At 39.2% G+C, this 25,589-nt stretch overlaps 1 protein-coding gene across 1 annotated transcript; it reads right to left on the reverse strand.

Annotated features, from left to right (window-relative positions):
* Positions 1-993: 993 nt before the first annotated feature.
* Spt6 (transcription elongation factor Spt6) lies at positions 994-25,265 on the reverse strand. The gene is made up of 24 exons (XM_034975878.2): positions 25,091-25,265; positions 24,892-24,982; positions 23,829-24,028; positions 22,316-22,435; positions 21,569-21,726; positions 20,556-20,689; positions 19,956-20,071; positions 19,225-19,397; positions 18,434-18,587; positions 17,347-17,489; positions 16,510-16,644; positions 15,731-15,885; positions 14,852-14,973; positions 14,447-14,631; positions 13,782-13,947; positions 10,375-10,517; positions 9,250-9,344; positions 8,382-8,562; positions 7,582-7,768; positions 6,168-7,100; positions 5,479-5,726; positions 4,383-4,587; positions 3,926-4,022; positions 994-3,841 (listed from the first exon to the last, which is right to left on the reverse strand). Exons 1-24 carry the CDS (start codon positions 25,127-25,129, stop codon positions 2,868-2,870), a joined length of 5,154 nt encoding a protein of 1,717 aa, XP_034831769.1. The 5' UTR covers positions 25,130-25,265; the 3' UTR covers positions 994-2,867.
* Positions 25,266-25,589: the final 324 nt, after the last annotated feature.

Genomic DNA, 25,589 nt, shown 5'->3' on the forward strand with positions numbered 1-25,589 from the left:
TTCACAAATCGAAATAAATAATAGGTTAAACTGATCGTTTAGAAATTTTCTAGAATCTAAACAAATTGGAGACTCCTTAAAGCTTAATGCAAGCTCGTACTCACGCTGAGAACATCCAAGAGACAAAAACACAAGTGTTGATTGGTATACTTGCCTGTTCACGGAGGTGGTTTTATGCTGAGATCTATACTCTATGGACCGTACTTTAACTTATCACTTATCACTTAGCTCAGAATTAAGTTTCAGTTAAATCGAGACAGACTTATGCCAGCGATATAACGCTGTCTCGTTTTAACAGTGTCTTAAGTCTAAGCAAAGACGCTATCTACGCTCTATAGATCTCAGCCTAAGAGTCAAATTATTCACGGTTGAGAAGTGGTTTTAGAGACAAAGTGTTCACGGTTGAGAAACGCGAACGCTCTTTAAAGTTTAGTTTCACGGCGCCGCCAAAAACATTGTAAAGGTTATTCGCAAACTTCTCGGATGTTTTGGCGTGTGTTTTGGGCCGGCGTAATTTAAATTAAATCTGAAAACAGCGAAAATACTTTAGTAAAAAATTTCTAAACAATCAATTTTAATACTTCGATACAATATAAAGGACAAAACTGGCGCGACTAATAACATATTCAAAGTTCAAACGCCTTAATTAACATGCAAATCGTCTGTTAGCAAATGCTTCTACGAATCAATAAGAGGAAACAACGAGGCTGGAGGCATATTGCGGGAGAGTCGAGTTGAAGCGACGCGCGGCGCGTCTTCTCCAAATCGTTGCTAAATAAAATTTCATCTCCTCAAAACATAATTTCCTTCATAAAGTGCGTAAAGCACAAATGATTGTGAATCTGTGAGGAACAACTTTAACAAAACAAAAATCGGCGCATTAGGGCCTGCGCACTGAAGGGCGGGACGGTAGAGGATTTTAAATTTATCAATTGAATTTAATATTTATCCAGTCGAAAAAAGTCATTCAGCAGTCATTCAGCAAAAAGGCATTTCAATGCTCGGTGCTCTGAGATAACTGCGCTGCGATGCTCCGAAGTCAATCACCGAGCATTGAACTATAATAAACCTTATTTCGATTGGATAAATATTAAATTCAATTGATAAATTTAAAATCTTCTGCCGCCCCATCGTTCAGTCTGCGCAGGCCCTTAGTGCTGTAAAGTTGGTTTATTTTAGACTTTGTTTCGCCTGAATTAGTACAATCACAAAGAGCGTACCAGAAGTTTGGCGTAACTAAAGCCCGAATAAAACACCAATATCTACATAATATTATGTCTTAAAATAAACCTTCACTATCTATGTATGTATACTGAGGCCTCAGTCATAATAATAATTATTGATTTAGCTAGTTTTGGGATTACCAAGGGTAAATCGCTACTTACTATTAGATATTCCATACTAATTTTAGACCTCAAAATCTATTTAAAAAAACTTAACAATAGAGAACAATAGAGTAATAGAGTATTCGGGTAAAAATAAAGAAGAGAAAGAGCTATTTCATTGAAATTTTACAAAGGTAGGATAAATAATTTGGTGTAACCAAAAAAAATCGAAACAAAATTAGTATGGAATGGTTTTATTTTTATTTCAAAAATTCAGTATTATTTTCAAAGTTAAGAAAAATACACACGATTAAAGTAAAGTAGCTTACTATGTATAGGACTGTAAGAGCAATCACGCACTCAACCGATCCGAATCCGTGAAAAATATATACGTCACATGTCATAAGCTACCATACAAATAGTTCTATGACTAATTCGGAACGTATTTTCACGGACTCGGATCGGATGAGTGCGTAACCGCCCTGAATTAGCAGATATGTCTAATATAAAATGATTATTTTATTACCGAATTTACAAATACACTAACGCCATAAGCTCCTATACTACAAATATTACTAGTAGCAAGCGATGTATTGCGAAAGCCGGCCGCTCTTCGGCTAAGATATATAAAGCGTACTTTGATGATGCTCAAGTTTAAGGCTGAGATTTATAAAGCTCACTTTGACTTTGCTCAGACTAAGTTTCAGTTAAAACGAGACAGATATAACGCTGTCTTGTTTTAACAGTGTCTTGAATCTGATATTTAAGACTGTTAAAATGAGACAACGTTATATCGCTAACATAAATCTGTTTCATTTTAACTGAAATTTAAGTCTAAGCAAGGTCAAAGTACGCTCTATAGATCTCAACGTTAGTCTGAGCAAAGTTCATGTAGGCTCTATAGATTTCAGCCTTAGACTTGTCTTGTAAACCCGTGCCAACTGTCAAGACGTTCGTTCATACAAAATTATTTAGTTTCCGTGAATTTGGGGTTTTTAGTTAGAAATCCTGAACGAATCCTTATTTTCCGGGATACCTGCCTGTGAAAGTACCGTCAAAATCGGTTCAGCCGTTTCGAAGATTAACATGGATAATTTTCTGATTTTGGTAACATGTAAATAATCCTTAGGGTTTAATAAATGACAGGTATTTCGAAATCACCAACAGACATTTAAATTTTATTTGTTTATAGTTATGTAATTATAAATTAGGTACAACATAATGTCGATCCTAAAATGACTTGAACTCAAGGCTCAGCGGCGAATAATAACGACTAATCACGTAAACGGTTACAATTACGAAACTTTAATACTACAGCAATCTTCTATCGAGTGTAGTAAATGATAAAGTTATAATATACGCAAGACATTATGACATAGCGGCCTTCTCGTAACTAATTGAGTAAAAACCGCCCGGTTTTGCGTTCACATAAATTATCCCTGATTTACATACATTTTTTTTACATTTTATCGCGGCACGGCCCTAAGTAGCTCAGAGCTTCATATCGTACAAAAATAAAAACATTCCCTCGATGACTTCGGCTTAGTTTTCGTCGTAAAGCGGCGTCGCATCGCCCAGAGACATAGAACGGGGAGACGTGTTCGTGTGGGGGGTGGATCGGGCCGAGTGGGCGCGAGATGATCGCCCGGAACCGTGACTGTGGGGAGTGCTTCGCCCGTCGTGTCGGGGGGTTCTCATGTCATGTCGGGGGGTAGAACGCATGTCGTGTCGGGGAGTCGACCGAGAATCCATTCGCGGCGTTCTCGATGAATCTCTAGGCGTGGACATTCCGTCGCTTCGTGGGGTAACGGGTGTGTCGCGTACGGTTCGATTGTGTCGCACCCAATCTTCGGCAGCTTTTTGCCAGTCCGAAGGCTCCGTGTATACCGGCATTTGGACTATTGGCTTGTGACGCGGTACGGCGGGGGTTAGGAAGTCGGGTTGCCTGGGTGTCGTGGCGAACGGTGTCATGTATGGGGTTTGAGCAGACGGGGTGTATGGAGTATTGATGTATGCGGGACCAGGGGTGTGTGCGGGAGTGTGGAACGCAGGAGTGTGTGCCGCGGGAGTGTGGTACATCGATGACGTCATCCCACCGTGGGGAGTACGTAGCGCGGGCGTCCTTTGAACCGGAGTACCAGAAGGCGGTGGGTCTCGGAAGTGCTCTTTGAACCATTTGAGGAAACTAGCTAAGGAGTCAAACATTCTCTGTCTGAACTTATACCCATCTGGAGTCACCGATACGTACTCGTGCGTACATCTCGACCTAGGAAGATACGATAGGAGGAATCTACCAGGGTGGTTCTTAGCTGCGGAAATGATGTAGTGGATTTTATTAGGATTCTTCGCCTTTTCTTCCTTGAGTATTTCTTCGGCTTTGTCTCGCATTCCGCCGAGCGGTTTGTAGTATTTGTACGAAATGAGATCGCGCGCATGACCCGCCATTGGTGTGACGTGCCGCGCGATAATTTCGTCCAAATCTTCAAACTCAGAGCCTTGTATCCAAAGACTACGACCTGATGAGAAAGTGCAATCAATGATATTTATTCGGCCAAACATTTTTATAATTTCTATGGCAGATAATTTAAGATGTTACAAACCTAGTGAGAAAGCGTTCTCTTTCCCTTCTTCCCGCACGTCAATGTGCTGGCAGATGCCATCTGCCACTTTCCAAGTCACCGTCAGGTGGTCCGCGCCCTGCAATAAAGAGGGGTTTTGGTCAGATTATCAAAAAATGCAAAAAAAAAATACATAGTCAAACTAACTCTACAAAAAAAAGGAAATAGGTACAGATTTCCTTGCTGAATTGGAAGGACACACTGAACCAGCGGTAATTCTTTGACTATTCAAGTAGACCGTATTTTATATTATGGAAGTTGCCGCGACTACATGCGCATAGGCATGGTGACTTCTATAAAAAATGCTGAGTTGAGACGAACGTGCGTAATGGGTCTATGACTTGCAGACCCATTCTGCTTCTCTGCTGTGCTGCTGTGCTTGTCTGCTGTGTAGCAGAACGCAAGATGAAAAAAATCATAACAATGATTCTCCACCAACCTTACTACTAGGCCTGATAATAACTTCTCCCTGAGCCATATTCTCCATGAACTTCTCAGCCTCGGCAAAGCTTATATTATGGAAAGCGGGATGCACTATGACTCGCTTGACATACTGCAAACGCTCCTTGGTTTGTTTAGCTTCAGTGTCTTTGCGGACGTCCTTGTCTTCTACTTCCTGGTCGTAGTATGGGTCTTTTGGAGGTCTAAAAATACAAGTTGAAATGACCCTTAATACAACTTTGCACGTTGATTGACAGATTTCGGGTATCGAAAACATAATAGGTATAACGTCAAAGTAAAATGGCCCTAAGCAGTATTGTTTTAAAGTTCAAAATTGTTCATAATTTAACTTTGGTAATTGAAAATCGATTGTATTGAATAAAAGACTGAAACTGGATAGTCATTGAGGTTACTGTGAGGTTTACCGTGAGGTTTGAGGTTTCAACGTTCGAAACGAACAAAGTCGTACTAAGGATATTGATCTGCCTTAATAGATTGAGCTAATTCAAACTGTACGCAGGTCGAAAACGAAAGGTAGTGCTATATCCTTTTGCGCATAGAATATATTCGAATATATTGCACACAAAAAATATTACATAACATGACAAAAACAAAGAAACTAAAACTAAAAAATAATTGTATGCAAAGGCGGCCTTATTGCTCACAGCAATCTCTACCAGACAACCTTTGGTGAAAGGAGAAACTAGGTGTGTTGGATAGTACTTACACACAATACAGAAAAATGAAGTAGTAAAATATTATATAATATAATTAATTAATAAGTACCTATTATAATATATAAGTTTATCAAACGTCAAAACGCTCGCTTAGTAAGGGAGTTGTATGAAATAAGCAGATGTGACGTCATACACACTTGACGTAATTTGGCGTACTTTTTTAGATAAATCAATAATTTAAAATGGTTAGCAAACTTAAAACTAGCAGCGAATGTAATTTACTAAAAAATAATTTATTTTTGTCATAGGCGTCATCCCCATTCTGAACAGTTCTAACATTCCAAACAGAAACTATAACAGTTCCTTGTTTTAATACAGAACCCTAATAAAACATCAGCACAAAAACGCCAATCTTACCTCCACTCATTGTTTTTGTCCAACAAGTCGGAAGATTTGGAGGAACAATCCACGGAGAATCTCTCGACGTCTATCTTCAATATCCTACAGTGTATCGTTTGGCCTATCCGGACTCTCTCCGTAGGGTCCGTCACGTGTCTGTCAGACAGGTTCTTTATATGTATGTAGCCGGACAGGCCGTTGTCTAGTCGTATTCGTACGCCGGTTGCTTGTCCCGGACACGAGCCGGCATCGAAGTGGTTCCATACCTAAAAAATCCACCATACCATTAGCATACAACATTACCATAGTCTAAGTCAAAGTCAAAATAATTTTATACCTATTATAAGCCCCTTTAAAGAAACGTAATTGAGGAGCTAGCAAACAAAATAGTGAAATTAAATTTTACAGGAGAACCAAAAATCTCAATGAAAGTAGTTGAAACTTCACTGTAATTATTGTACACTCAATTTAAAGTTGTTTTGCTTGAAAATTTGTTCAATTCATTGTGGGTCCAAAATATCCGAATATAAAAATATTTTTTTCACAAGCTATGGAGCTATAATGCGTACAAACTAACAAAGGGGAAGAAAGTAGTAGTAGGACAAATTTTCAATGGATTTGCAGGACTAAATTATTTAATTAATTTACAGCTTTGATGCGAAATACATATATTCATTCTATCAACAAAAAATTAAAAAAAATATTACCTCTGACAACTCAGGAAAATCATTTTTCCGACAAAAGGGACACTCCCAGAGTCCAGTCTCATCGTTCCTTACTGGATTTGCTTGATCCAACTTTTCCCTTTCCGGCCTTCTATGAGTGATGGCTACTACTGTGGCCAAAACCATTTTCCCCACAAAGAAAGTTTCCGGCGACTCTTTGGTTAAGATATCGAACAGCTCTTCAGCGGTTGGGGATCGATAAGCAACCCTAAGATCTTTGTACCTAGAGTTCAATTCTGCTCGGATATCATATAGTGTTATGCTCTTATTGCCGAAGCCCTGTCTCTCTAATTCTTCAGCAAAAGCGTCGAGATCCAAGTCTTTTAATCTTTCTGGTGCTTCTAGGATTTCTTCTAAGGCTCCCGCAGGATTGGCATCCTCATCCTCATATTCCAAAGCGTCAACCGCCATTTTTCTTGCCCACTCGTACGTTTCCGGATGGACTCGGGATCCGTCAAGTACTTCAATATACGCCTCAGTACTGTCCCCTAAACTGCTTGTATCTATCCTTATAAACCCAGAACAGTTAATAAAGACTTTCGGACCCATGTGACACACTGTTACAAGTTGTGTTCTATTTTCTAGTTTCTGATTGGTTTGTTTGAAGAGTTTCATTAACGCTTGGGCCTTCCTTGGTCCTAAACCGCATACGAATTGTAGTAATTCCGTCCCTCGTCCGGTTAAGACTGCTTCGTTAACGTCAACCCCTACTTCGTTGACTCGATTTACGAATTCTAGTTCTATGCCTTCGAGTAAGTCTTCTTTAGCTACATGGTCTTGGAGAGGGTGGTATCTGAGACAGAGGATTTCTTCGTCGGGTCCGCAGAGTTGTGATATCTCCATGAGTGGGTCTTGTAGTAAGCGACCTTGGCATATCGCCTGTCGTAATGTGTCGGGATATTCTCTAAAGTCATTCTGAAATCAATCGTCAAAATCACCGATATGAGTATCTACAGGATTAGGAATAAGTGCTTCAAAAGCGGCACGAAAAATAAAAGCAATTTATTTCAAAAAATATTCACAATCGTTACTAAACTTTATGTTCAAGTGTTAAGGTTTATAATAAACTGAAGTTGATAGATGTGTATATTATGTGTGCAAACCTGGCCACTTGAGCGATGACATTTTGCTCATGATTTGTCATCTACTAATTATATCAATGGTCAAAATATAAGCACAGCAGATTCAGCAAAGGTTAATACGCCAGGATGAAAAATCAGCTTATATAACATAATATTAGCACTTCAATCGATAGTGGTTTTTGGTTATGGTTTTTAAGGGTTTTCTTGATGACATCTTGAAGTTCAAACTCAAAGCCTCTCGCAGCTCCCCCCCTACGATTTCCAGGCCTCACATTTCGTAGAGGTGATTCAGCTAGTTACTACATTGAACATACCCGTCCCCTAATGCTGTTGCTGTAAATCTTGCTGATGGTGTTATCAGCTATCTCGACAGGGATGCGCGGGAACTGCTCGTCTTCGATCAGTTGCTGCACGCACTCTGCGACGTCCGCTTTGAGGTTCAACGCCTCTCGCGATTCACCGCTTATTACGATCACGTGCGGTTTCTTGCGGAGAATAAATCTGGAAGAAATAACTTTTTTTAGACATATGAAAGGGTGGGGCTAAAACTATCACTTTTCGTATATTTGACGACCCTCTAAAATGCTGAGCTACAAGATTTAAAGTATAGTCCGCGACAGGTTTAGATGGAAATCGGGGAATGAGGCAGGGGACGTCACCCGCGTTCGCCCGCACAGGGTTAGCACGGGGGCTGTGCGGATGTGCGGGATGATCCCTCCCCGATTACCATATCCACGTGTCGCGTACTATAGGCTAACACACATCGCAGGGCGGTCATGTCGCCATCCTCGTTGCGTCCGTATAGATTGTGCGGCACCCGCAAGTGGTCCACGACCTCGCCCGTAACGGCCACGACTCACGCGAACGCGTCGTGCGCGCGATTTAGTACGTACGCGATCGTGAGCAAGTTATACCGGAGCGTATATTTTTTTGCTCATGGACAATATTCCTCTTTCGTCTCCAAATAGAAGTAAAATCTTGTGTCTTAATACAGCACTATAATAGTCCAATCCAAATCCAACCAAAAGATGGTGTATGAAGTACAGCCTTTCGGGTTCTAGTCGACCCGCTAAATCGTTGTCTTATGAGGTTTAGAGTAGGTTAAAACACATACCGTCGCAGGGCGGTCATGTCGCCTTCCTTGTTGCGTCTCTCGAGCGCGTCCCACGCGTTGCGTCGGTATAGGATGTGCGGCAACCGCAAGTGGTCCACGACCTCACCCGCGGCGGCCACGACGCACGCGAACGCACAGTGCACGCGGTCCGGTACGTACGCGATCGACATCACGCGGAGACCTGACAAATGATATTTTTACGATTTGACGTCACCTTTATGTAAATACGAGATGATGCCCGCGACTTCGTCCGCGTGGATTTAGGTTTTTCAAAAATCCCGTGGGAACTTATTGATTTTCCGGGATACAAAGTAGCCTACGTCCTTCCCCGGGATTTAAGTTAACTCGGTACCTAATTTCATCAAAATCAGTTAAACTGTTGGGCCGTGAAAAGCTAGCAGGCAGACAGACAGATAGACAAACAGACACACTTTCGCATTTGTAATATTAGTATGGATCATATATTTTTATACAAAATGTGTTACACTGATTGCTTTTTGTTGAAAAATACGGCGGTTACGCACTCATCTGATCAGAGTCCGTGAAAATACGTTCCTTTTTGTTTTGTATGACGGCTTATGACATATGTCGTAGATAATCGCTGGCATTCTCACGGATGACGGATAGAACTCAGATAACGGAAGTGCAGTGCGTAATCACCGTTAAAGAAGTACGATTGAACCATAACAACCATTGCACACCATTTCCTTCCGAAAGTCGGTAGTATCTGTTCTGGTAAAGGCATTTACTTAAATTTTTGGCGCGTTTGGAACCCAAGTTTACGTAATTTATTATTACCTAACATCATTATCTTACAAATTCCACAATTCCACAGTTTGAATAAATGATATGATGATGATGGACTTACCATTGGTAGTGTCCCATTCATCGTCATCATCGTCCGACACTCTGGACTCGTAAGGGGCTATCTTCAACCAGTCGTAAAGACGTCGACGACAGCATCTAAATAGATAATTTAGTTTAGAGATTGTGACCAATAAAATTGGCCACAATGTGATATTCTCTTGTACACAATCTCTTAACTAAACTAAATTAACAGGTCTAAATCTAGTGCTATCCTTTTCCGCAAGCAACATTATGAAAGGAATAGCAATAGATTTAGATCTGCCATTTTAGTTTAGTTTCCATTGTGTACAACGGTATTAGCCACACTGTTCATTATGATATTTTAATCCTAAGATCAATAATACATTATTATAGGGATAATAAGTTTTACATGAATGATATGGAGGAAATGTGTTATTTATCAGTGTTCAAGAAAAGTTTTTTTTCTTTCTTTATTTAAGGGATTTTATACCTATGACATGTGGTCAGCCCTATTATAATATAATATAATATAAGTACATAAAATAAAAACAAAAGTCTTAACCTAACAAAATAAACAATAACATAAAAGGAAAATTAAAGGAAATTAATAAAAGTAAAAGCAAGGTATCATCATGATCAACCCATCGGCGGCTCACTACAGAGCACGGGTCTCCTCTCAGGGTGAGAAGGGTTTTGGCCATAGTCTACCACGCTGGCCAAGTGCGGATTGGTAGACTTCACACACCTTTGAGAACATTATGGAGAACTCTCAGGCATGCAGGTTTCCTCACGATGTTTTCCTTCACCGTTAATGCAAGTGATATTTTAATTACTTAAAAACGCACATAACTCCGAAAAGTTAGAGGTGCGTGCCCGGGATCGAACCCCCGACCTCCGATTGGAAGGCGGACGTCCTAACCACTAGGCTACCACAGCTTTGTGACTGACTGACTGATCTATCAACGCACATCTCAAACTACTGGACAGATCGGGCTGAAATTTGTCATGCAGGCAACTATTATGACGTAGGCGTCCGCTAAGAAAGGATTTTTGAAAATTCAACCCCTAAGGGGGGTGAAATATGGGTGTGAAATTTGTGTACTCCACGCGGACGAAGTCGCGAGCATAAGCTAGTCTTTACAATAAATTCAAAACTCTTCCTTACTTGAGGACGTATTCCTTGGACTCCTGCAACAGTACAGCGTGCAGTTCGCGCCTCAACTCGGGCATCACAATCTTGGTGAGCGCCAGGGTCACCGCCTCGGCTCTCAGTTCGTTCCACGCTTGCACCGTCGCCGCGAACTCGTCCTACGACGAACGGGAGTGTTGCCAAATCACAGAATACACACTGTGTTTTTTTTTATTCAGATACAAGTTAGCCCTTGACTGCAATCTCACCTGGTAGTAAGTGATGATGCAGATGATGGTAGCGGGCTAACATGGAAGGGGTATGGCAGTTTTTATTAAACCCGTACCCTTTTGGTTTCTACACGGCATCGTACCGGAACGCTAAATCGCTTGGCGGCACGGCTTTGCCGGTAGGGTGGTAACTAGCCATGGCCGAAGCCTCCCACCAGACCAAGAGTTCCGTACCCAAAGGGTAAAACGGGACCCTATTACTGAGACTCCGCTGTCCGTCCGTCTGTCACCAGGCTGTATCTCATGAACCGTAATATTTGATGTTTTACCCGTAGTCCGGTTCAGTTGTCCGGTCAACCGGACTATGGATAAAAGAAATTATCCATGGTACAGTTAACGGGACTATGGAACATTTTTTTTTATCCATGGTACAGTTGACCGGACCACGGAAGATCTAGTGCTTAAGCTAGATAACCTTTTTGATAACATTTTATGGTCTAGTAAAACTAAAACAATCTTGATGTTCCTATTGATTGTAAATTCGATTATAAGTATTATACTAAACTATGAAATATTATTATTTTAATTTTTCGCCTTAAGCAGAAGGTAGAGCTGAAATATTAAGTACCGACATACTTTATTATGTCTCAACCTTTAAACTTTATTTCGAGGAAAGGTGGTACAGTACTGATACTTAATGGGCATCCATATTATAAAAACAGTAATTATAAAAATGGCTCAACGCTGTGGAGGTGTAGTTCTTATAAAAAACAGAAATACAAAGGATTTGTAACTATACACGTAAGGCTTATCATTCATATTGTTTTACTACCAGCTTAGCTAACTCCAGAAGCTTATATTATATTTTTTATAATTCGAAGAGTGTTTATTTTAAGTTTCCTAAAATTTGCATTTTGTAGCTTTTTACCCGACTGACCCAGAAAGAGAGTAATATTTTTCGCGCGTATATCTATCTATATAATATATAAAATTCAAAGTCCTGACTGACTGACTGACTGACTGACTGGCTGACTGACTGACTGACATATATATCAACGCACAGCCTAAACCGCTGGTCCTAACGACATGAAATTTGGAGGGTCTATTCTTTGTAAAGAGTAGGTATCCACTAAGAAAGGATTTTTCGAAATTCCACCCCTAAGTGGGTTAAATGGGGGATGGAAGTTTGTATGAAAGTCGGTAATTTTTCAAGTTATTTTCATAACAATTGGTATTTGAGTTTTCGGTTACAAATGAAGAAATATATGTTTCAGGATTTTTGGAAAAATTTGCCCATAAGGGTGGTAAAATAGGGGATGAAAGTTTGTATGTGAAATCAACGCACAGCCTAAACCGCTGGTCCCTAAAGACATGAAATTTGGAGGGTCTATTCTTTGTAAAGAGTAGGTATCCAATAAGAAAGGATTTTTCGAAATTCCACCCCTAAGTGGGTTAAATGGGGGGTGGAAGTTTGTATGAAAGTCATTTTTCAAGTTATTTGCATGAAAATTGGTATTTGGTATATTCTTTCAGCAGATGCTCAATTTTCAGGGTTATTCCCGTTGAGTCACACCCCGTGAGTAAGAGTGTGACTCAAGTGTGTCGTTTTCAGGGTTTTCCAGGATGCTGAATCTCATGATCACACTTATTTTCAAATCCAACTGGATTTAGATTTTTTGTTAAAAGTGCAAGTCCGCCATCTTGGATTTGAAAATAAATGACATCATGAAATTCGGCATCCTGGAAACCCCTGAAAAAGACACCCATTTCTATTTTTTGTAAAAGTGCAAGTCCACCATCTTGGATTTGAAAATAAATGTCATTATCAAATTGAGCATCCTGGAAAATCCTGAAAACGACACCCGTGTCTATTTTTTGTAAAAAGTGGAAGTCCGCCATCTTGAATTTGAAAATGAATGTCATCATCAAATTCAGCATCCTAGAAAACCCTAAAAACCACACCCTTGTCTATTTTTTGTATGAAGGACAAGTCCGCCATCTTGGATTTGAAAACAAATGTCATCATTAAATTCAGCATCCTGGAAAACCCTTCAAAACACCCATTATTGTTTACCATAATTGGCACGTACCGGATCTTTACCTAATACAGAGACAGTAACATTTTCGTAATATTAAAACTACATTTTTAAATATTAAATAACATTTTTAAAACATTTTAAAATGTACTTTTAATATTATGGTCTATTATATTCCCCTAAACAAGACAACCGGACCACGTAAATATTTAATTTTTTTAGTGGCCACACTAAATTTGTATTTTTAAATCGTATATCCACGGAAAATATTTTTTTTTCCGTGGTCCGGTTGACCGGACAACTGAACCGGACTACGGGTAAAAGATCTAATATTTAGACAGTTGAAATTGTGACACATGATGTATTTTTGTTGCCACTATAACGACAACTACTAAAAAATAGAATGAAATAAATATTTAAGGGGGCTCCCATACAACAAACGTGATTTTTGACTCCGTGCGCGAGTCCCGACTCGCACTTGGCCGGTTTTTTTAACTGGGACAGTATGGGGAAATCCAAAATCATAGGAAATACAATGAAACAGTCTTATGAACTATAAGGTCTTTTTTGTGAAAACAATTTTGGCATAGTAAATAATTAAAAATAAAAGAATAAGAGTAGTGAGAGGTCTATAGTACGCGACAGGTTGAGATGCCAATCGGGGAGGGAACGCCCCGCACACCCGCACAGCCCCCGCACTAACCCGGTGCGGGCGAGCGCGGGTGTGCGGGTGTCCCCCCGCCTCATGCCCCGATGGCTATCTCAACCTGTCGCGGACTGTAGACCTCTCGCTACTGGAGTAACCGACGTTTAAATTAATCATTAGGGGAAGAGAGCAACCCATGCTTTAAATATCTGTTGGTATGGAACAAATTTTTCGTTTGCAACGCTTCTTTTCGTATTGATTGTGAAATTGGGAAAATAGTTAAGTAATCAGGAAATGTGCCTGACTCGTTTCCTGACTGTAGCTACAAACCTTACCTGCCTATAACTATTGTATGCGGGCCAAAGTTAAATATAATTATATCTACCCGATCGGGATAAGTAGGAACTAGTATTCATAATTTTTTTTTTTGTGAAAACTTCACTGGCTTAATGAAATTTCTAGATGAAGGTTAAAACTATTTAATATGTTTAGCTGTTTGTTTTCTAAATAAAAAAAATAAAAATTAATTACTTTTTGGTACAGCTGCTTCAACTCTTCTAAATAATTGGAGCTGGTGTTCCCCTCGATCAGCTCACTGATCTGGATCTCCAGCAACCTGTCCTCTGCCGCTATCGTCAACTTGAGGAACTGGTCGCCCGACAAATCGCGGACCGGCTTTTTCTTTAGATATTTCATACTGTTAACAAGATTTATTAGCATTATTTTTATGCCGCGGATACACCTGTAAGTTTTACTCACGTAAGCTTACATGATTAACTTACGACACATTCACTACTGTAAACACTCAAAGTTCATTTACCTTAGTACATTGCCTGTCAATTAACTACGTAAGCTACTTACGTCAGTAAATCGCGGCCATCCAGCCATTTACTTTATCATTTATTATTACTATACATATAGGTGAGTCTAAAAGTTGATCGAGGAATTTTGTTATAAAAGATACACTCATTCCCACAAACGGCTTTCAGACCGTCTTCAGGCGGAGCGCAGGAGTCGCAAAGCCTATTACGATTTCTAGTTTGCCTATCGTGTAGATCGCTAATTTAGGCTATTATATGAACACCTATTTCCTTAAGTTTTTCTCGAAGGGAATCTCGCGTAGTTTCTCTCGGAGAGGCGTACGACTGACTGTACATAAACATAATCAAGTTTCATAAAAAGTATCGCACACTTACCTATAACACGCATGGCTCTCGTCAATCTCCTTCAAGCCACGGGCAGTGGGCCGCACGGAGATAGTGGCCCGCTCCCTGAGCGCGTCCCGTAGAGTGGCCCGCAGTAGCGGCTCACGAGCTATTTGCACTCCGCACATGTACACCGCGCGACGCAGTACCTCAGTCGCTGAACCGTTAGCCTGCGCCTATGTTCCAAAAGTAAATATTTTCTTTTAGTTCTAGCTTCTGGTAGGATTTATATATATATTTTTAATGGTATCATATCAGTAATCATCAGTACTATCACCAGTCTTCGTTTTTGCCAGCATTCTGGTTTAGCACTAATGTTCCTAAACTCATATAATTAGACTCACATAAGCCTGATTATTATCACTAATGTTCCTAAAGTCATATAATTAGACTCACATAAGGCTGCGCGGCGTCTATGGGCGGATCCGGCGGTTGTTCCACCTCATGTCTCTGGTAGTTGTCCCGAACGTTCTCCGCGAACTGCTCCGGACTCAACCCGAACTGCTTCACGAGGGGACCTGACGACAATCGTGCAAAGTCAGGTCAAGATGGTTGAAAAGCAGATATTAGGCAGAATTTTGTTTCTCAGGCTTTGATCTATGTTCTCAGGGTAAGTTATAACGGGATATAATCATGTATCACACAAATCCTACTTACCTTCATAAGTCACCGTAAAGTGGCTGATTCTGAGGTCTCTTATCTATCTATCTATCTATCTATCTATCTATCTATCTATCTGTCCCCAGCGAATTATGAGTGAGAGAAAGAGAATGCACCTGGAGTTTGCACACACACTTGTGCATTTTAGTATTTCTTATGTTGGCTAATCTTTGTTGAAAATAATTGTTGTGGGCGAAAACTTGGTCCAGAGAACATAAGTACCTTTACCACACATTTTTAAATGTACCATTATTACATAGATTCCGCAACTTCTTCCGCGTGGAATCAGGTTTTCTAAAAATCCCGTGGGAACTCTTTGATTTTCCTGGATAAAAAGTAGTATGTCACTCTCCAGATCTTAACCTATACCCAAGCAAAAATCACATCAATCTGTTGCACCATTGCAACGTGATTGAAGGACAAACCAACAAAGAAACACACTTTCGCATTTATAATAAGGGTACTGATACGTAGTTGTCTATGATACAAAAAACAAGCTTTTTTTCAAGAATCTTCTATGTTGTTTTTTAAAGTAGGCTTTTTCTCATCCACAGTCACCACTGTTCCTCAGGATCTTCTCCGATGTTCTCTGTGTTATCAAGTCAGTCAACTCACCAATGCCCGCTTTCCTGCACAGCTCATATGGGCCGGAACGCACTGCATACTTCACTTCGGTGGTTTCTTCCTCGTCGGGCTGGGCGGCGTCCACGGCCGCCACAGCCTCCTCGGGATCTTCTCCGTTCTTCTCTGCTTCTTCACGAGCCAATCTCCTGAGATTAAAAAAAAATTAAAATGCTAGACTAAACATCAGAATAACATCATCATCATGACCAACCCATCGCTGGCTCACTATAGAGCACGGGTCTCGTCTCAGAGTAAAAACGGTTTTGGCCATAGTCTACCACGCTGGCCATGTGAGGATTGGTAGACTTCACACACCTTTGAGAACATTATGGAGAACTCTCAGGCATGCAGGTTTCCTCACGATGTTCTCCTTCACTGTTGAAGCAAGTGATATTTTAACTACTTGAGTGGTTCGTCATCCTCCTAGTTGGGGATTCCGAAGTTTAATCCTGGGCTCTTAACTTTTTGGAATTATGTGCCTTTTAAATAATTGAGTATAAGCCCCGCAAATTGTATTGAGAACATTATGGAGAACTCTCAGCCATGTAGGTATCCTCACGATGTTTTCCTTCAACGTTAAAGCAAGTGATATTTTAACTACTTACAAACGCACATAACTCCAAAAAGTTAGAGGTGCATGCCAGGGGTCGAGCCCCCGACCTCCGATTAGGAGGCTGACGTCCTAACCACTAGGCTATCACAGCTTTTAAGATATGTTTTGTCAACTTTAAACTATGAGATAGGAGTTTGATTATTATGAAAGTTCTTACTTTTTCTCTTCCAACTCCTTTTTCCTCTCCTTAGCCCGCTGCACTTTTTGCATCTCAGGCAGATCGTTAGAGTAGTAGAGGAGGAAATGTGTGTGTACGTCGCGCAGCTCTTCATTTGTTTGGACGTTCTTCATTCTGTACGAAAATACATTGAATATTATAGAGTATAGAGATACAGGGTGTAACCAGAACGCGAGCAAAAATACCACAAAAAATATAAACACTTTGTAAAAGTGTACGTTATGTTGCAAATAAAACATCTGACTGACGCTAGAGGTCAACGAACATTGCATAACTACGCCACTCGGAGTCAATGCCGCGTCGTTGGCATTGACCCGAGTTTTGCAGGCAATACATTGCGAGTTAGAAAAATTCTAAATCACTAAAACTACAAAATCAGGAGTCAATGCCGCGTCGTAGGCAATGACTTAGTAGTATGTTTATTTGTTTATTATACATATAATATTATAAATAAATATTTGTTTATTTATTTATCACTCCTTTCATTCATCATCATATTATATTTGTTTGTATCTTTGTAACTGTAATTAGTAATATTATATAATATATTCTAACCGCTAAACTTCCCTAGTCCTCAGTAAAACCCACTAGGAAATCATATATGGTCTCCACGTCACAGGTTTAACCTAGTGTGGAGACCACTAGTAACCGACGCCAAAATAACGTGTTTTTGTTAAATAAAGATATTTTTATTTCTATTTTTTTTATTTTTTATTTTTTATGTTAATAAAAAAATTCATATAGCAAACTAAAAGCTAAAAGGCTTGAAATCATCTTATTTACCCATGTGACGCCATGACTTAAAATAAAGGTCACCTCTCAATGTCTTCGTCCCGGATAAGTCTCATGGTTTCCGGTATGGGCGCGTCGGGGTCGGCCATCACTTTGTCAAGTTGGTACTCCCGCATGTTCTCCACTAATCGCAGCAGGTTTTCCTTGCGCTGCTTCAGTTGGCACCACTGAACAATACAATTATAACCTTGTTAAAGGAAATCCAACCCAGAAAAACAAGGTATTTCTAAACCTCATACAGAGTATATGCCTCATTATTGTCAAAATATGTATATGTATAGGTTTTTCTTAAAACCTATGATTTTACCTTAAACTATGTAATGGTCAAATCATGATATACGGAGTTTATTTGGACGACTTTCTTTCTCGACAATGATACCGTTTTTATAACTAAATAAATAGGCTTGCACTTGACTGCAAATTGCGATCACACCAAACAGGTAATAATGCAGCCTAAGGTCTACCTTTTGGAGTCTAACCATTGCATCCAAACCAGCTAGAGATTTTATTTTAAATTCGCCACCAATTTTAACAAGAAATAATTAGCGTTTTAAAATGAGAATATTAATTAATCACAAGACTAAATCTTATACTAATATTATAAATGCGAAAGTGTGTCTGTCTGTCTGCTAGCTTTTCACGGCCCAACATTTTAACCGATTTTGATGAAATTTGGTACATAGCTTACATCCCAGGGAACTCTGTAATTTTCCGGGATAAAAAGTAGCCCATGTACTTTTTATCCCGGAAAATTACAGAGTTCCCATGGGATTTAAAAAAAAACCTAAATCCACGCGGACATCATCTAATTCATCATTTAAAAAAAAAACAACATCGATTATTATAAATGCGAAAGTGTGTCAGTCTGTCTGCTAGCTTTTCACGGCCCAACAGTTTAACAAATTTTGATTTAATTTGGTACGGAGTTAGCTTACATCCCAGGGAAGGACATAGGCTACTTTTCATGCTGGAAAATTAGAGAGTTCCCACGGGATTTTTACAAACCTAAATCTAGGCGAAGGAAGTCTCAGGCAATATCCGGTTTGAAATAGAAGGTATTGCTATTTGTAATAAATAAACGAGAGTAAAAGATGGCTACTAACTGAAATACCTTGGCATCATACTTGTAGACTTTCCACAGGTCATTGATACTGAGCTCGGGCTGGACGTATTCTTTGCGGTAGAAGGCTATGAAGGGGACCTCTAGTGTTTGGTTCCGCATGAAGTCTAGAGCTTGACGGATCTTCACTACAGTGCTGGAGCCCCTGTTACAAGAAGATTTAAGCTGATTTGATATTTGACACACATCTGACAGCATCAAAGACACCATACCACATTCACACCATAAGTTCAGAAGTTTAAGTAATTGGATTTCATAGTTCAGAAATCGAAATTGTGTAATGAGATTTTCAGATATATTTTTTTACTTTTTTAAAACATATCTCGGAAGGGCATTTCACACCCTAAGGTGTGATACGAACTGCTAACAGTTCGTATCAGAAACGTAGAGCGAAAACTTTTCATGTGAATAGATTTCATATCGACCACATAAGGATGCCAACTTTCAAGGTTTCTAGCTGTTCTGTAATAAAATAGTGTAAGGAACATGGTTGTGAAGTTTCTGTGTACTCTCCAAATATCCGATAGAAGATCGATAAGCAAGCAACATTGCGTTGGTGCTGTAATAAGAATGTATGTAGGGGCCATCACACACACTCAATGTACTTACCGTCTAGACCCGTCCCTTGCGTCCTGAGCATCGGCCTTAGACACGGGCGGCTTGAGGAAGGCCTGCTTGTAAATCCATTCTGCCTCATCTTCCAACTCTATGCTGCCTTCTTCCACCGGCGTGATGGTACTTCGCGTATTTGCTGTCTGGATGTAACACAACAGTTCACTTACCGTCTAGACCTGTCCCTTGCGTCCTGAGCATCGGCCTTAGACACGGGCGGCTTGAGGAAGGCCTGCTTGTAAATCCATTCTGCCTCATCTTCCAACTCTGTGCTGCCTTCTTCCACCGGCGTGATGGGAACTTCGCGTATTTGCATACGTTCTGGTATGTCCGTTTTACGTATCTGGACGAATCATATTTAAGATACAAACAAAGATAGGTAATATCGTCATTTTTAGTAAAACATAATTTAAACTTATCGCACCCTCAAAATGACTGAGACTGAAGTAGTAAACGTCTAGAATAAGACCCGCAAATTGCTAACCGCCATTTTAGTGACGTCAGCACTAGACTGAAGTTTCAAGCTGATGTATAATTTTATTTCGGCTGACGCAAAATGACGTCATTTCGATGTTAATGAGACATGGTTCTAGCGCAATAGCAATTTGCGGGACTTAGAATGCCTGACTAGAAATATAAAAAACTTGTTCTGAGGGCGCCACTAGTATAGTAGCGTCACTAAGTGTACGTCTTGTTTAAATTAGTTCCACGGGTTTTCCGCAATATGGAGAGTTGTTTAATTTTTTGGCCAGGCTTTAAAAGCACATATTTGGCACATTCTGACATTTTTACTAACTTTTGAGAAGGAAAACTAGCTTAATTCCGAGGAGAACAAAAATTGGATAGTACCTACTGTAAATAAGTTTATATAAACCTAAAATGATGATAAAAAGCTTCACACCTCATTATCCAAATCTGTGAAGTGGCTCCTCTTCAACTCACTTGGCTCATATATCTCAAATATCGACTTCTTACTGGGCCGCTTAGGTTTGCCCTTTTTAGTCCTTCTTCTTTCACCTTAGACAAGTAGAGAAATGACATATTAAGGGCGTTTGTGCACTCATCCGTGATTTTACGGATCCGTAAAAAAATACAATGTACGTATTCGTATGACGGCAACTTCGAAGAATCACGGATACGAACCGAATATGGAAGAGTGCACAAACGCCCTTACATAGAATATTTATTAGATAGCACCTCACTAGCTGTACCAGGAGACCCATTCTACTAATTAGTATTTGAACTAATAACTATTTGAACTAATACTAATAAAATACTAATGTATTTTCAATTTTCGAAGTAAGTTAACTATATCAAGTGGGGTATCATATGAAAGCTCTTCACTTGTGCATTCTAAAACAGATTTTTTATTTATTTTAATGCATAATAGTTGATTTATCGTGCAAGATGTCGAAAAAATACGACTAGTACGGAATCATCGGTGCGCGAGTCTGACTTGCACTTGGCCGGTTTTTTTTTCTATATGTATATTTCAACTTACCATCTTCTTCCTCATCCTCAATATATTCATCCAAATCTTCGTCGTCCTCATCCTCGTAGTCCTCCTCGCCGTACTTATCGAACTCGTCGTAGTCAAAGTCCACGCCGAAAATATCTTGACCCTCTTGCAATGTGCTATAAATGAATAATAAGGGTACCCTTATTATAAATGCGAAAGTGTGTTTGTTTGTTGGTTTGTTGGTTTGTCCTTCAATCACGTCGCAACGTTGCAACGGATTGACGTGATTTTTACATGATTTTAGATAAAGACCTGGAGTGACATAGGCTTTTTATCCCGGAAAACCAAAGGGTTCCCAAGGGATTTTCAAAAACCTAATTCCACGCGGACGAAGTCGCGGGCATCAGCTAGTCTCTATATATAAAAATGAATCGCTGAATGTGTTGCTGATCGCAAATCTCAAGAATAGCTGAACCGATTTCGCTAATTCTTTTTCATAATATTCCTTGAAGTACGGGGATGGTTCTTACGGAGCGAAAAATTTTAAAAAATCCTGAAAAAGAATCGACTGTTTGGCGGTACGAAGTTCGCCGAGGCAGCTAGCATAAAATAATCATAACCATCATCATCTCAACCTCTCCTCTCAGAATGGGAAGTTTTTTATTCTATTACAAATTAGTTATATGTATTTTAAGTTAATTACTAGTGTTAGTTAGGCCTAGTGGTTAGGCCGTCAGCCTCCTAATCGGAGGTCGGGGGCTCGACCCCTGGCACGCACCTCTAACTTTTCGGAGTTATGTGCGTTTGTAAGTAGTTAAAATATCACTTGCTTTAACGTTGAAGGAAAACATCGTGAGGATACCTACATGGCTGAGAGTTCTCCATAATGTTCTCAATACAATTTGCGGGGCTTATACTCAATTATTTAAAAGGCACATAATTCCAAAAAGTTAAGAGGTGCATGCCCAGGATTAAACTTCGGAATCCCCAACTAGGAGGATGACGAACCACTCCCATAAAAGCTGAGGACAATAGCTAGCAGTATATAAACTCACGCATCAGTGAATATATGTTTCCGCTTCTTCTTCCTCTCTGCTATGGGTCTGCCATCATCATCAACTATGAAGTCATCCGCATCTGACTCCAGATCCTCATTCTCATCATCATATTCCACTTCCCTCGGTGCGGCGGATTCCGAGCGATTTTCATCTTCCTAAAACCAATATATAGTTTTAATATGAAAGAAAACTAATTTTACATTACAAATCTTGTGTACCTAAATGCATTTATAGTTACTAAATAAAGTTATATAATAATAGTATACAGGATGTAACCAGAACACTGGCAAACACGAAGACAGGTGATATACTGATGATTACTGATATGATACCACAATAAAAAAACACTAAAAAATATTAAAAATCCTATAATTGTATATAAAAAGTTTACAATATATTGCAAATTAAACATCTGACTGACGCTAGAGTCAATGCCGCGTCGTAAGCGGGGCATTGACCCGAGTTGTGCATGCTATACATTGCTGGTTTGAAAACTACTAAATCACTAAAATTACAAAATGAGGCAAATGGTTATTGGTGTTGGATTGTGTTTAGGTAGTATAACAATAACGCTAAGTTTTTGCTAGCGTTTGGATTACACCCTGTATAGTAATTGTCTGTTTAATTCCTATGCCTTCGCGTATCATCAGATTGCAGTCGACTATCCTGTTCTGACATACATTACATAAAATCTATTTAAAGGAAGAAGATTTAAATAATAATTGAGCACCTTGAAGATCTTACCTCATCAGAGCCTCCCACAAACAGCTTCTCAGCGATGACCTCCCTCTCCAACTCAGGATCATCTTGGCCCTCATTGTCACTGTCATCATCCTCTAGACGTCGCAACCTCTTGAACTTATTCTGAAAAAGTACACAAATTAGGAACTTGCGATTATAACATTATAAATAAAATGGCTAACCTAGCAGTTAATGTCTGATGAGTCATGAGTGACTGACTGGAGAGATATGAAGGATGAGCATGTGAGGATGGATGGGAGATGAGAGATGGCTGAATTTATGGTACTCACAATATCTAAATATATAAAAAAACCAGCCAAGTGCGAGTCAGGCTCGCACACTGAGGGTTCCGTACTACAGTCGTATTTTTTCGACATTTTGCACGATAATTCAAAAACTATGATGCATAAAAATAAATAAAAATCTGTTTTAGAATGCACAGGTAAAGCCCTTTCATATGATACCCCACTTGATATGTGAATCTTACTTCGAATATTGAAAATACTAATTATTAGTTCATGACCACATTTTAATTTTTTTTGTGTGATCTAACCCTAAATTCACGGTTTTCAGATTTTTCCCCTAAAGCCAGCTGTAAGACGACCCACCTACCTGCCAAATTTCATGATTCTAGGTCAACGGGAAGTACCCTGTAGGTTTCTTGACAGACAGACAGACAGACAGACAGACAACAAAGTGATCCAATAAGGGTTCCGTTTTTCCTTTTGAGGTATGGAACCCTAAAAAGGAAAAGGTGACTGACTGACCGATCCATCAACGCACAACTCAAACTGCTGGATGGTTCTATATATATATATATAATATAATAGCTTTTAGGAATCCGCTAAGAAAGGATTTTTGAAAATTCAACCCGAGGGGGTGAAATAGGGGTTTGAAATCTGTGTAGACCACGCGGACAAAGTCAAGAGTATAAGCTAGTAGTTAAATAAGCAAAAAGAGACCACATCCATGGACTTCTGCTATCACCAGGCACAAATGCATAAGCCATTGCCTAAATAACTATACAATCAAAACTACTAATCATTAGTAGTTTTGATTGTATAGTTATTTAGAAGTTTGAGTTTTTGAAGAACTTAGTAATTATTACTAAGTTCTTCAAAACCTCAAGACACTGTTTGAGTATGATTGTTGATCTTGCTGGTATAAACTTATTGCCTAGAAGATGCCTATTCACTTTAGCTTTGATGGTATTATACATCTCAAGAAACATACATGCCAGAAGGGCATTCCACACCTTAGCGGTTTGTATCAGAAATGTTGAGCAAAAACACCTGCTAAAATAAACCAGCAGAGCAGATGCTGTTGTACTAGCAACAACCAGTAGTTCTATTATTTCAATATAATATAATATTCTCCATTCAACATAAAATTCTCCATTTACGCTTGTGTAAGATATTATGTTATGCAGATCATGGAAATCACAATGCCCACAGTCACATTGACACATAATGGAATGGAATGGAATTCCCATTAAAAGAAAACAAAATCCACTTACTCTAGCAACTTTTACACCCAAATTCTCCTCAATCAAGTCATAATCCTCATCTTCAAGCCTGTCATCTAGTTCATCATCACTTTTCTTTCTTTTCTTTGGCCCTACACTGGCATCTGAATCCTCCCCATCACTACCTGATTCTTCTATTGGAGCATCATCTATCAAATCCTTCAACTCTTCACGTAAGCGCTCCTCATCATCTGAAATGTATTAAGCATAATGTAATGACTGATTAGACATACTGAATGAAAAGTGTTCCTATATGTGTCTGTGTCTCTACTAGATTTTCATGGTCCATCCATTTAACCAATTTTGACGTCGCTTGCAATTCAGGAGAAAGACATAGATCAAATTGTTCCTATAGGATTTTAAATAAAAGGGCACTTACGAAGAAGTCACAGTCACATCATTTATTTTGTAGAGAAATAGCTTGGATCCTATATCCACTCAGACAAAGTCACATCATCATCATCTAGTGTACAAATATGTTGAAGAGACTGTCTCTTCACAAGTTTCATACAACTAATTTAATCTTATTAACATGATTGACCAATTTGCTTTACAAGCAAAGGTAACATAAATAAATGAATTATTTTATCTATAACTAAGATGATACCACCTTAATCCGTGTGGAGTCCGTTTATAAAAATAACATGGAAATTCTTGGATTTGTTAGGATAAACGTAGCCTATGCCTGTCTCTGTACCAAATTTCGTCAAAATTGGTTAAGCAGATGGACCGTGAATAGGTAACAGACAGGCACTCTTTCACAAAATACTATTGGATTGAATTTATAATACTAAATACATATAAAAACTTAGCGTTATTTATATTAAGGAAAGAAGACCATGAACTTAGTATACGAATAGAGCGTAAATTAATAGAACATGCTTTAGCTTTTCAGTGTCTGTATATTTGTGGCCTACTTATGATGACATACACAGTTACTAAAGCTGTAACCATTGCATCTAACTCCGTTACTTTATATAGTGCGAAAGAAAACTGACCGTTTCAAGGTTTAGAATGCGAATTAATTGGTCTTGCAATTTAATATCGAGCATACCTTCCTCTTCCTCGTCTTCGTCTTCACTTTGCACGGCGGCTTTTCGTTTTGGTTTCTTGCGTTCAGCTGGCTGTTCGTCCTCAGAATCTACCTATAGGTGTAAATCAGGCCACCGTGTTAAAATAAACTCCGCATAACCACTGTAATGTGCATTCGTAATCAAATGCGAAGCCCAAGCATTGTTTCCGATCATACTAACCTCGCTTTCCTCAGCTTCGGATTCCAAGAAATCAGCCATGCTCACTTATATGCTAACGGAGATTTGTTTCTTATTAAAAATACTAAATCAAATGGCTTTTTATTCTACCAAATCTAAATGAAAAAAGAAAGCCTGCGAAAAGAAATTAGAAATCACTAAAAGTCAATCGCAACCATAGACTGATAGAAAATGCAAAGAGTATATAATCACTAGAGAAAAATAAAAAAGATTAGCACAGACAACCAGAGATTATTTTGTGCAGATTTTGTGCACATGAATTTATAATAGATGGATCAGGCCGCAGGCGCTCCCATTTCCCTCCGTATTATTACGAGGGTTTGTATACTTGGAATCTTGAAACCTCGCTATTACCTCGCAGGGTGATTCGCTAACACAGTGCAGTAACTCTAATGAACTAAATGAAAGAAAACGAGCTCATATTTTGCCACTTATTTTTAATTCATTGAAGTTTTTGTATGAAAAAATATTTTCATTTCAC

The sequence above is a fragment of the Maniola hyperantus genome, chromosome 15, assembly GCF_902806685.2.
Source record: "Maniola hyperantus chromosome 15, iAphHyp1.2, whole genome shotgun sequence".
Taxonomy (NCBI): Eukaryota; Metazoa; Arthropoda; class Insecta; order Lepidoptera; family Nymphalidae; genus Maniola; species Maniola hyperantus.